At 38.0% G+C, this 13,219-nt stretch overlaps 1 protein-coding gene across 1 annotated transcript in view; it reads left to right on the top strand.

The window, feature by feature from the left end:
- VSTM4 (V-set and transmembrane domain containing 4) overlaps positions 1-11,415 on the top strand; it is a 31,660-nt gene extending 20,245 nt beyond the window's left edge. The window contains exon 8 of the mRNA XM_083865928.1: positions 8,891-11,415. Coding sequence (XP_083722054.1) covers positions 8,891-9,016 — 126 coding nt within the window. The 3' untranslated portion in view covers positions 9,017-11,415. The remainder of the gene's footprint in view (positions 1-8,890) is intronic.
- The last annotated feature ends 1,804 nt before the right edge of the window (positions 11,416-13,219 follow it).

The raw sequence follows: 13,219 nt of genomic DNA, 5'->3' as shown, positions 1-13,219 counted from the left end.
AATTCTCAGAGCAGTTTCCCAATTCTGTTCCTCTTGCCTCCTTTTACAACACTGTTGTCTATGTTTTTGTATTCTCAGGAAAAAAAAATCCATACTTTCTGCTTTTAAACTTCTTTTTTTTTTCAGTGAGGAAAATTAAACTAATTGGAATTAAAGAAGTTTAAAGAAAGATAAAAAATACAGAAAATACAGAGAAAAAGACATATCAAAAACATCCAAATGAAAGGCTTTTTTATTTTTAGCAAACTTGTCTCCTCATTTTAATTCTCAAAAAATTCTCAGATTTTATATTTTCCGTCTGCCTTAGGGCAAAAAAAATATCCTCATCCTGCCAAATCTCTGCAGGATAAAATAACCTTTTCTTTCCAACTATAATGATTGCACAGCTGGTGTCTACACTAGGTCTTTTTTCACTGATGGCACACACCACGTAATCACTGCTCCAAAGACAGACACAAATTGCTGAGTTTCTGGGCTACTTCTGCAGCTTCCCTCTGCAACCCAAGGAAGGGACTATACTGGGGCACCAGGAGAATATTCTAGAAAACCTAAGCTAACAAGCTAGGGTGTAAAGGAACATTACAAAATAATTCCAGTGTTTTGGGAAATTTTTTGTAATAGCCTAAATACCAGCAAAATTATTTCCAGAGGACATATGCTTTTGGTTTCTTGAAAGATGTTTATAATAAACTAGAGAATTTCTTCTGTTGTTAATGTGCTAGAGTGGGTTGCAGTATAATTTTACAAGAACACAATAACCTGGATAAAATACTGACATAATCTCAATGAAAATTAAAAAAAAAAGAGAGAGAGAAAGCCAAATACCAAGTTCAATTGCACAGCTTTGAGTAAAGCCTTTTAAATACTCTGCTTAAGTCATATTGCTTTTGCTTTAGCCAGAATAACAATTCTGTGCTCCCCTGTTGCAAAAATATTCCCCATCAGTGTCATTCTCTATTAGCATCAATGAGAAATGTGTACAGATCAAAGGAAATAGAGATGCTGAAATGCAAAATGGGATGTTTTTTATAGCATGCAAGAAGCACAGAGAGTCATTATGAAGAATTCTGGGGGCTCACAAACTCTTCTCTCTAAGGGCTGTTCTGCTCTAGCTTTAAGTAGTTAGCCCTTTGAGTTGGTAGAGATAAATCTTCTACTTCCTCAACCAAATTTTCTGGTAAGCCTTTCATTGCCTCCTAGAGATTAGCTGTCATAGCCCAAGAGTGTCAGTTACAGAACATCATCTAAATGAAAAGGCTTTAGTGTCTTTTCATGAAGGTTTAAACCATCAATCATAGGAGCTCCTGTGTGATTCACTACAACCAATGGAAAGGATGTGACTTCAGGTTGGATCAAACATTCAAATCTTTACTTATGCAACGTTTTTGTTGACTTAATCATTTTCACACTAAATTTTAAGGAGAGGTATACCTGCCCAGATAAGACAGGGTAAATGGAATCTTCTGATTCTGCCACTGATGTGCACTCTGCTGTATCATATAAATAGCACACTTTGAAATCAGGTAAATATCTCCTGCAGTACAAATTATCCCCTTGGCTTAGTTCTTCAGACACACCCATGTAAATGCCCCAGTCCACAAGAGTTGGCTTCTGCTGTTCCTACACTGACTAGCCTCTTGAATAACCTCTTTGTTGAATAGAGTATATCTGGCTTCTCTTGCTCCCCACGACAGAGTACATGTTGTTCCTCTGTGACTTCTGGAGCAGAGTCCTGTCAGTGACCATAGTACTGAGCTATTTAAGAGAAGCATCCTTCTGCCTTCAGCTCATACAGCTTAGACAGCATTGTTGATTTCAGCATGGATTGGGTCACCAGTGGCTCAGCACTATGTGATTACTGAGATTTGCTCTTGATGATGGTGATGTAAAAGCTGGTTGAGAAACAGGAAGGGATTATGGTAATCTAAGGTGGAGGGAATTTTCTAGCAGTCAGTATTTTGCACAACTAATAGTAGTCTTCAGTAGTCTTAACTGTAGGTACCATTGGCCCTTTCCTTGAGAAAGAAAAAGGAAGTGAAATACATCTGCTTAGTAATTTGTGAATTCTGAAGCTGGGAGCAATCAGGTCTTCCCTTCCATTGGATGACTTTAAATTAAAAGCTGTGCCATCCTCTGTTAGAAGAGTTGCTTCCTCCACAACACGTAATAATGAGCAATGATTTAACCTCCCAATTTCTTAAGACATTTTTGATCTCCAGACTTCCAGTAAGACCATACATATGATATTCAAAGGAGTGGTAAGCAGTTTTTCCCTTGACTCCCTGTCCCTCTTTAATATTTCCATTCAGTCCTCATAATTCTTCTCTCTGTAAGATGAATAATCCTTTTTTTTTTTCCAGTTTCTCCATAGGATGTGAGATGTCCATAGGACATGAATCTCATTTGAACATTCAAGTTGACACTTGGAACTCAACATACTCAAAGCTATTGAGTTATGCTTGCTTCCCCAATAAGATTGCAGTTGCTATCTTTATTCCCAAGAAATAATGATTTGTATAAATACATAAAATTTATTGTTGGATCTGTGTCCAGACTTGGGTATTTACAAAATCCCACAGTAGATGATTTTTGTGTGGTGACACATTTGGAGTAACAAAAGTATCACCAGTGAAGTGAAAACTTTTAATTTTTTGATTTTTTTTTTGAATGATAAGAAGGAATCAGCCTGATTTCCAGCAATGCTGGTTTAAAATCTAGGAATAACTGCAACTGTAAAAGCAATAGAGCATTAGCAGAGGTGAGGATGCTCTTCCCCCAAAACTCATTCAGTTGGACTTATCATCTTCATTCCTGACTCTGTAATCGTAACTTCCGTGAGACTCAATAACAAAATTTAGATGTAATGGTGAAAGAGTCTTCACAAATTGTTGTAGATATTGTTCTCAGGGAGTATAGGAAACATTTTATGCTATGGGGAGTAAAAAATAGGTGTCTTAATGGGAAAAAAACCTGCCCTTTTTAACTGATAATGCCACTAAAAGACATAATTACTACTCTCCATATTTTCCAATGTCATATTTCTTAGCTTTGGCACTGAATGTCTCTCTAGATATTTCAGCACTCTTACTGGCCAGGAGATGGATTTCTAGAGGATAAATCATTTTGCAGATCTAGCTTCAGAACTTCTGCAGAAGTAATTTCTAAAGCTCCTCTGTTCCAGGGGAATTTCTGGCTTTCTGCTAGCAATCGAGTCATTGACATTGGTAAATACTTGAAGCTCTTAAAAAAAAAAAAAATCTGACTTCTGAGTTATGGTACTATCTTAATGAGGAAGTCATCGCACTGAAGTTCACAGGGTTTGAGCATTAAGTGTATCTGTGGCCCTCAGGAACACGACTGATTTCAGCACAAGAAAGACCACACATTATAAAGAGAGGGATTTTCTAATGTAGATTTAAAAATAGGACTGTCAAAGGCTAATCCTTTCCTCTCTGAAACTACAGTGAGCTTTCTCCTGCCTGACCCCACAGCCAGCATGTGCTTTCTCCAGTGACTCTGTTGGCCCAGACAAGGGAGTTGCAGCCCATCCACAAACACGCTGGATCTTTGCTTCAGCACATCCTCACTTTCAGCTCCATCACTGACCCTTCAGTGTTGGCCAAGCTGGCAGCCATATCCCAGCCCCTCTATGGCTCTAAAAAACAGATGCATTGAAAAAGAGATACACAGAGGAGATGATGGTCTGCCCCCTTTCCCTTAGGCTGCACTCAGCAGGCAGTTTCCACCCTTCTGGGCATGCATACAGAGACAGCCATCAATCTCTCCCTGTGGTAACACAGCCCAAGCAGTTGGCCTGGGGAGTCCTGTCTCCACACTTTTCTGATGGAGTGTGCTCAGCAGTGACACTGGATGCTCCTGAGCTGTGCCATCTGGACCGTATCTGCATTTTTGCTGTGGAGCTTTTTACTGACTGTGACTACAAAACAGGATGTTTCTCAAATATTAAAGGAATATTAAAGGAAAAAGGCCAAATAGTCAAGTCTGCCTTTTGCAAGAGAAGGGGAAGAGAAAAAAAAATGGTAGTTTCAGAGTGTGCTTGCCTAAGAACAGCTCCTTCATGGCAGTGGGGCAAGGCTGCCTGTTTGGTGCTGTGGAGTAACCTGGCAAGAAGTGCAATTCCTAGAGCCTGGATCAAACAAGCAGCACCTCTTGACTCTGTACCTTTCCCATTTGCAGTTCCTGCAGCATCCCCAGGCACCACATGTCCACCCAACAGCAGGCATGGCCAGGCCACAGGTGGCAGTTTGCCATGGACTGGCAATCACACCAGCAAACATCTGCAGAGTTGGCGGGGTTTTATCCCTGCTGACCTAATCCATTCACCCATGAGTGCAGGACATGCCAGTGAGGGTGGTTTCATTTTCAAGTGTTACTTCAGGAAACCACAGTTACTAAAAATACTGTGAAGCTCTGACTGGAATTTCATAGAATCATAAAATAGCTTTAAAAGAGACCTTAAAGATCATCTAGCTCCAACCCCATTGCCATGTGCACAATTTGGGAAATATGCTTGTTGAATCCAAGCAACTCAGAGCCAAAAATTCAATTTCACCTATAGGGTTTTTTTTCCTCCTATGTAAAAGTCTTTCTGTATCATATCTCAAACAAAAAACTACATTACATGTGATTATATAGACACTGAATTCAAAGGGGAATGTCTGCAGCAATAGCCTCTAAAATATTTAAGACTGAAAAGAGTTGGGAAGTCAGGCCTTTTCTGCTCATTTTTGATAGTAAACTAAAAATTCACATTGGGTTTGTAATTTTCATGACAACATGTGTGGTCATGGAACAGTGAGGTTGCAGCAGTCTCTAAGTGCAAGTTGGCATCAGTTGTTTTTCCAGAGAAGTTAAATTTATGAGGTTATTATTTTCTTGTTTTCTTCATACCTAATTACAAGTTTGGATAAGAGTAGTCTTAGTTAAAACTTCAAGTACTTTCAAGTCTGACATTGCTCACAGTAAACATCCTTGAGGCTGCCAAGAAACAAACTAGCTAAGCCTGGCAGGAGCAAAATTGACATAAATGGTAATTATGGCATAAAATTCAGAATAATTTTGATTAAAATCCCAACCCTACTAGATAATTTCCAACACATTTATGTACTAGACAAACCCAATAAAAACAAAAATATATACACATACTTTAGTTGCTTTTGTGTATTCACATGATAAACCTTGTAGATTGTTTAACAAGAAAAATGTTCCTATAAGTGAACTCTTTTGAATAGTTGCCAATGGGAAACCCTGTGACTGGAATAAACTAAAATTAAAGTGGAAGAAACCGGGAAGAGGAATCATTTTGCATTGACCGGAAGATACACTGGAAAATCATAACTCTTCCTAACTTATGTTTTGGCAAAGTATATGATCCCAAGATGAGAAAACAGACATACAAGATAAATACTGTTTCTAGGAATGCCACATTGGAATAGAATACTACTTGAAGAAATCATTTCAATATTATTTTAGAACAATGATGCAATTTTAAAAAAAAGATGTTGTAGTGCTAGAAATCCCAATGACCTCCTAGAGGAAGAGCCAGGACAGAAAGAAAGGGGTGAATGGCCAGTCATTCATTGTCTCTTGCTCTTCTGCCCCACTCTCCATCCCACTATAACACCAGTTATTAAAGTCACACAATTGTTCCAGAAAGGAGGTGGTGGCATAGTTCCAGGTTAACACTGCCAATACAATATCCAGTCCTAATGAGAGATGAAATTGTAGAATTATGATGGGGATTTTTTCCCCGTCTGTTCAAAAAAGTTGGTTTTGGACAAACAAACCAGCAAAATTAAATTAAACATGTGGTTGATAAATGAAGTGCAGAAGAGTGTATGGAATAAAAACCTGGCTACCACAGGTACTTAAAGTTCTGTTGGCTCCCATGCACTGTTATTACACATCTTTTGCTGAAAACTGTATACCTTTCACAATTTTGAACCTCCTGTGTGTTTCCTCATATTTTCAATCAAATTATTACATACTAGAAATATGCATAAGGGAAATTATTCTACACATTTTATGGTGTGCTGTTGCTTGTAGCAGTAATTGAAGTACCTTTTCCACTTATGAAAGTACTAATTTTATTTGGTTTTATTGCTTTTCTAGATGCAATTATTTATTTAGTGTGTTTTGGCTTTATTAAATTATGTTTACTATAGGAACATCATAAAAATGTATGAAAGCAACACATCAGCCACTACTGCCCAATGACTTGTTTTGGGGAATCTAGTGTTATTTTTCATATCCAAACATAATAGAATAAGGTAAGAATAAAGAGATAATCTACACTGAAAAACAATGCAATTTTGAGATAATATAATAAAACACCTGGACAATATGATTTCATAAATCTTACTTCTAAAATTTACATGAGCTGGGCGTTAGGGTGGCTATTTTAGGACATGCGGCATTTTCTAAATGGAAACATAACAAGAAATATGATTAAACAATAAAGGGGAAAACATATACAGATTTACCTTGTCCTGAACGACTGGTTCCTACAGAACAATGAAAATATTTCTACCTCAACAGATGTGCTGTATCAGACTTAGGAAATGTAGGGTTTTACTCTGGCAGTGACCAACAGCTTTGTTTCAAAAGTTGTATCAGAGTCATTTTGAGGAGGATTTTCACATGCTGTGTTATCACTGTTCATTGAAGGTCCGATGTGACACTAAAGTGAGCAGCAAAATTCCCAATACTTCCAAATAGAGACTCAATATACTGTCATACACTCAAAATCTTCAGCATTTGTTGGTGTTATTGTGGTGTCCATCCTCAATGTAACTCCTGTATTTAGCTTCTGTACTACATAACTGAATAGACAGGCACATACCATTTGATATCTCACACTTATTATTAAAGCAAGAAACAACTGAAGTGCCTAGAAACTGAGGCTAAGACTTTCAGGATAGAAGGAAAAGGACAATATTAAAAATTTTCAGGCATCACAGCAGTTGACCAAGGGTTTTTCTAAGTCTTCAAGCTGAGGCCAAGATAGGAGAGATATCTTTCTAAACACTGTGGTTCAATTCAGTACTAACATATTAACAAAGAAAATACGTTTGATTTCTCCTACAGTCAAGATCTGTCTGGGTCCACAGGAATGCTTTTTGACATTACACCAGAGAATTCAGTGAAAGCAGGACATTTTCTGTGTTGTCAACTGCAGAGCATTTTGTAGTGAATGAGGACCAGAAGTTGAGATCAAATAGGGTGACACATGGAAATGGGGGAGGGAGGGAAGACAGTGCGAACAGTGAAATGCAAAGGTGCCAGTCCTGCAGGCAGTGCCCTGCAAAGGGCTTGTACTCACATTGCACGGGAAGATTGACTTCAGTGACACCACTTGCAGCAGCAGCTGCACAAGTTTTTGAGGATTTGATCTGCAGGGAAGAAACGAGATCAAATTAATGCTGGAAAAGTAAACTTTTTCACCCTGATGGAAGCAACCTGAAATACTGAGTGTGAGCAACGGTCAAGGCAAAATGAGAAGATTCCAGAGCAGTGCAAAGGACAGGAAGCAGGGGAGCACAGGAACTGAATTGAGAGAGTATTAGATTCTTATCTTTTTAGGCAGAAGACAATACAATAATTATTCAAACACATTTCAAGGAAACAGGAATCATTTGTGCTAAATCAGAAATAAATAAGCAATAAATAAAATGTAAAACTTTTGGCCTTGGCAAATATTTATAATTTCTTCCTAAAATTTAAGTGCTGTGTAGAAAACCTTGGTTTATGAACTTTGAGCCAGTTTTAAGTTTACAACTGCCAAAGCATTTCTTAGTCTGAGAGATACAACCTTTTCATGGTTACTTCTTGTTACTGCAAAACTTTGCATGGCTGAAATGTTTTGGTTTTTTAATTGTCTTCTGCACATCAACTTGAGGACACCAGTTATTCAGGTAGAATACAGTACTCAAGAGGATAAAAAACAAATTCTCCAGTACTTCACTTACATATGGCTGTAGAACTTCACACTTTTTCAGGGATCATAGACCTCAGTCTTCTACAGATCAACTGAAATCCATTTCAGGTATTGAGGGTCTCACACACAATTCCCCAGCAGCTCTTTTATTTGTTGCTGCATTTTCTGAGGTGAATTAGACATGAACAACCCACTCCCAACTGTGAGCAAAACACACACAGCAGCACAATACAAGATTTTCCTCCTCTAAGCCACCTGAGTCTAGATGAAGTTGCCAATAGCAGTAGGCAGCTTCTACCACACGCAAGAAATTTGTTCAGTAAATTTTACAGTTTTAAGTCAAATTCAATCATTGTAATACAGCAGGCAGTTTTGGTGTTACGGCCTTTGCTCTAAACTGAACTCATCTATAGCCTGGCAAAAATGGTGAGGTTCCACTGGAATGGCAGTAATTCTGTCCAGTTTTTTCTGCCTTCTGAGTATTTTTAACATCTTTTGGTTCTGTAAGAAATATACTGAGAGGCACTGAATGGCTCTGATTAGAGATGTAACTGGTCCAAGGTTTACAGCTGGAAAACAAAGCTGGCATGTATCATTCAAATTGTGAAATCTGCAAAAATAAAATTGGGAAATTTAGTATTAAGAAGGCTGAACATTGTGCTAACATGCATCTTTCAAATCTGTAATACTTGAATTGTCAAAATGTTCTATGTTTGTGAAATTGGAAGCAAACCTGAAAATCCTACTTAATCTTGTCACTTTTTTAAATATTATTTTTATTTCATCTTCTGTGAGCTAGCTCTAATGCAGAGAAAACAGATTAACAACATAGTAGAATTAGAATGGGTGGGAGAGGAACTATACCCAATGTTATAAAATATCTACATTCAGTGGTAAGGACATTATAATGAATTTGTTGGTTCTGTTTTGCAGCCAAAAATCGCAGAGGAGAATTTAACATATGCTGAACTTGAACTGATGAAGCCAATTCAGGAAGCCAAAGGCATTTCCAGTATGACAGTCTACGCACAGATACTCTTTGAGGAGAACAAGCTGTAATAGTTCATGCCTGTATAAATGTCCTTTGTCTGTGTTCTATTTAATTCTTGCTGTGCTGTTTATTTATAAAAATCATACAAATGTCCTTATTTTTTTTATTTCCATTCATGCACTTCTGTTTTTCTATGAGACTTTTAAGCAAAATGTAGTTGAAAGTAATCATAGAAAAAGCAGCTGGTCAACAAGTGACATCCCAGAGATACCCTTGGTAGTGTTCTATACTCCTGTTGGAAATGGACAGAAGTTCAACCTGGGGCATTTTTAACACTAAACATTATTCCTACTTTAATGTTAATGTCCAGCTGCAAACATCAGTATCTTAGCAAGCCTTAGGAGGACCCATGCCCATCCACCTGCTACTGAAGGAAAAGACTACTGACTAGGAAAATGCCCACTTTAATGCATTTTGTCCCATCAGAAAAATATTAGCCCAGTAAAGCTGAGGCTTTTTTCTACAGCTAAGGAAAAGCTAAAATTACTTTTTCTTCTTTTTTTCCCCCTTATCCAGAAATAGTTAAAAAGGTTTGTGCTCTATGTTTTCAAATTCCCTTTCTAAATAACATTGTCTTTAATAACTTACGTTACTTTTAGCATGGTGTTTGAAATAAAATATTTCAAAATAATCTGAAGGAAACATTTGTAATTAAACCCCCATGATTTCAGGAAGAATATTCATAGCTTGGGAACATCTCCCAGGATATGATTTTTTAAAATTTTGTTTGGGAATAGGAAAAACATGATAGTGAGTAAAAAACTGAAAGAACCAGGACCTTGCTTTTGGTCTTGGTTTAGTTTGGTGTTTCCAAACCTGCCAAAGTTTCCCCCTGTAGCCTGCACTAGTGAGCTGCTGATCTAGAGGGAAAAATAATACAGCTTCTCCTTCAGTATGGAACAGACTCTGTAAAGCCCTGCTGACTTTGGAGTTATTTCTTTGGAAAGACCAGGGCTCAGGAGATGGGGAAATGAGCCTAATGTGAGGACAGAAAATAACATTCCTCTTTCTTTGCCTCTTGATAACTGCAAAGGCATTCTTACTTTTCCTTTGATACAGATTCACAGAAAATGAGCTATTCTGTGCCATCCCAGGCATTTCTGTCATGAAGAATTGCTGGACTGATGTTTTCAAGCTCATGTATCTTTAATGTCTAAATTTCCCCAAAGCTCAGGGAGAGTTCCACACCCAACATCTTTCCAGTTTTGGGAAACTTTAACCTTTGAGTAACTCTAACTCCAGCAGTTCATGGAGATGTAAAAACATGGGCTCTTCAGGTCACCATCAGGTCATGGAGAGCCAGTACTTGGCACATGCCAGGTCTTCTCCAGGTCTGTGAGGGAGCCCCATGGCAGGCTGCTCATTCAGCAGTATTTAATGTGGATTTTGGAGTAGCACTCCTTGGGTTCTGGAGTCATCACTAAGATGGTCCAAGCTGCTTCTTCCTTTCCAGGTCACACCCTTTTAGTGATAGAACAGCTTCTCACCCGGGCTCAGAGCACAGCTGGGAATCAGCACAGGAACACTCATGCATGCCCTGGTTCCTGTTACTGCACGGAAGGGCAGGAGAGGAGGATGGGGGGACAATCAAGGATGGGGACAGGCATCCAAGGGCAACCATGTGTCAGAGAACATCACTGCCTTTTGGAGGGGTTCACCAGAATAAGCAAGTCTGTAAAAACTGCTTTTTAACTTTTTTGAACAGTGGTAGAGATTAGGCAGCACACATAATCTGTTACTGTCTAGCCAGGATCTGTAAATATAAAATGCAGTCATCATCTTCCACACTGGAAAAAAATCTCTTCTATAAAAAGGAATTTAAGAAAAGCTTATCAGACTGACCATTATGTACAGTACTAATTCCAATTCTATTCCTTCATCAAAACAGCTCTTTCCAAACTAAAGCCAGCTGTTGTCAATAGATTTGCTAATAATTATTCACATTTTAAATGTTTGCATTTGTAAGCTCTCAAAAAAGATGCTTGTTTCCCCTTTGCATTATCCCAGGATTTAATCACCCATCAAAAAGGCACGTTGCCTTTCCTTGTTCTCTGATCAGACTGAAAGTGTTGGACTTTCAGTGACAACTGCAATCAACTCAATTGGTGCCAATAAGTGATTCAACATTTAGGAATCAATTTTGAAACAGTCAGTTTAACTGACTATTCAGAGCATCTGTAATAAAGACAGCTGTTCAAAAGGCCTTAGAAAAATATAGAATTTATTAGTTGCTACTTTGGAATTTAAAATGCTAACACATTAATGATTTGAGCACTTAGCTGTGAAAACTTTGAGGTTTGGTTACAAACATTTATTTTGCATAGAACTGGCCATTGTGCCCATTGTTCAGAAGAATCCTCTTCTGTAACATTTATGTCTAGCATGTTAATAAATACCATTCTTTATGTATTAATATCCTATATATTCTTTTTTATGTTTGATATCTAATTTCCCAAAATAATAGTTAATTGAACTGAATAAATTACTTTTTTTGTAAGATTTGTTGTCTTACTCTCTGTAGGATTTATTGCTTCCTAGAGAAGCATATTGCTTCCTAGATTGAAGGACATGTGTTTATCTCCAACACAGCATTTAGAAAGTATTTGGAATGGAATTTTTCATTCTCCAGAAAATTTCAGGCTTTTCAAATGTTTTCTATTTGGAACTGACTTCAGATGGCAGCAGAATCCTGAAAGGCAACAGACCAGCTGAGTGAAACAAGGCCAGAAATATTACCTGGGAGATCACCCATCTTCCTGAGAAGATATTTCCTGTATCTTTTCTTATGCAATGTCCACCTAGATTTAATAATGTCACATCATATCGCTGGGGAAAGGAAAACATCATCTTGCAGTTGATTCCACATCTGTAAGTGTCAAAACAACCCACTGAAAGACTATAGAGAAGAAAATTTCATTGAGTGTTATAGGCTTTAGTGTGAGAAATGCAGAATAAATGGATGTAGCTCCTTTTAAGAGAAACTGCAAGGCCAAATTAATTCCTCGCCAAACTCTCTCTGTCTTAAGCAGAACATCAGCAGAGCTGAAGGTTCTTTCACTGTTCTTTTATGACAGGAGTTCTCATGAAGACTCTTAGTACCTTATAAAGCAGCAATTGGAGTCTGCTGAGTCACATTATTTTGGTTACTCCTGTTGTCATTGGTAAAACTTAGCTTTGTGCTGAAATCTTAGCAAATACAGCTCTATTAGCTTCACACTAAATTAATATCAGATTGTTAAATGTTAATCTACTGCACCCTATAGCTTTAAATAGAATTAGATATGTTTACAGCTTTGGTTAAATGCACCTTGTTCCTCCACATTAAATTTTATTACTAGAATCCTCCATCAGCAAATAGGAGTAAATCATATTAGTGTCGCAGGCTGTGTGGGGGTTGAATCTGCAGCCCAAGGAAAAGGTATTTTATTACTCTTTATTACAACTTTCTAATTGGTAGGTGTGGTCAGCATGTCATTATCTCTGCAATTGCAAGCAAATAATTTGTTTTAGTATAACTGTAACGTAATTGTGGGGTTCTCTTCATTAGAAAGTTCAATAAACTTGTGTCCTTAGACAGGGTTTTGCCAGGTGCTGCTGGCAAAGAAGGACTCAGACCAGAAAAGATTGCATTTAATGTTTAATTTGTAGGTTAAATTCTGCTTTTAAAGGGCTTATCCAAAACAGCTCTGGTGAATGATATCCAGGTACAAAGATCCTTTTTTGGCTTCAGTCAACCCTGCCAGGGTAAGAGATAAAATTCCTAAATTTTACTGCATAATAAGTGGTCATCTGAGTTTTCTGCACTGGTGGGAAATGTACTCATTCCACGTGCTTTGTTCCACTGGCAGGTTTGATTCCATTTTACTACATTGGTTGGGCAGATCAAAAGATTGCATGTCAAGGGAACACTCTTGCATAGCAATAAGTATTTCAGGAATCCTCCCTGTCTTGGCACCTTGTTGTGACTCTCTTGTTCCTTATCAGCTGGGCTGTTTCCAAACCCCACAAAGGGCTTTTCAGTCTTCCACCACTATGGTCAGAAATGTTCTGGCAGCCCTTTGTGAGCCTCCTGCTGAGACCTGCTCAGGTTTTCATTTTAGTACATAACAGGGACAGTAACTGCAGCTGTATTTCCCTGCTGTTGGATCTGAGACCTGATCTGTGAGGATCTGCCCCTGCATCTCACACCAGGGAAGTAGGAGGTCAAGTCC

Source organism: Zosterops lateralis (assembly GCF_965231275.1).
Source record: "Zosterops lateralis genome assembly, chromosome: 8".
Lineage (NCBI taxonomy): Eukaryota > Metazoa > Chordata > Aves > Passeriformes > Zosteropidae > Zosterops > Zosterops lateralis.
This window is presented reverse-complemented; position numbering and strand designations above follow the sequence as displayed.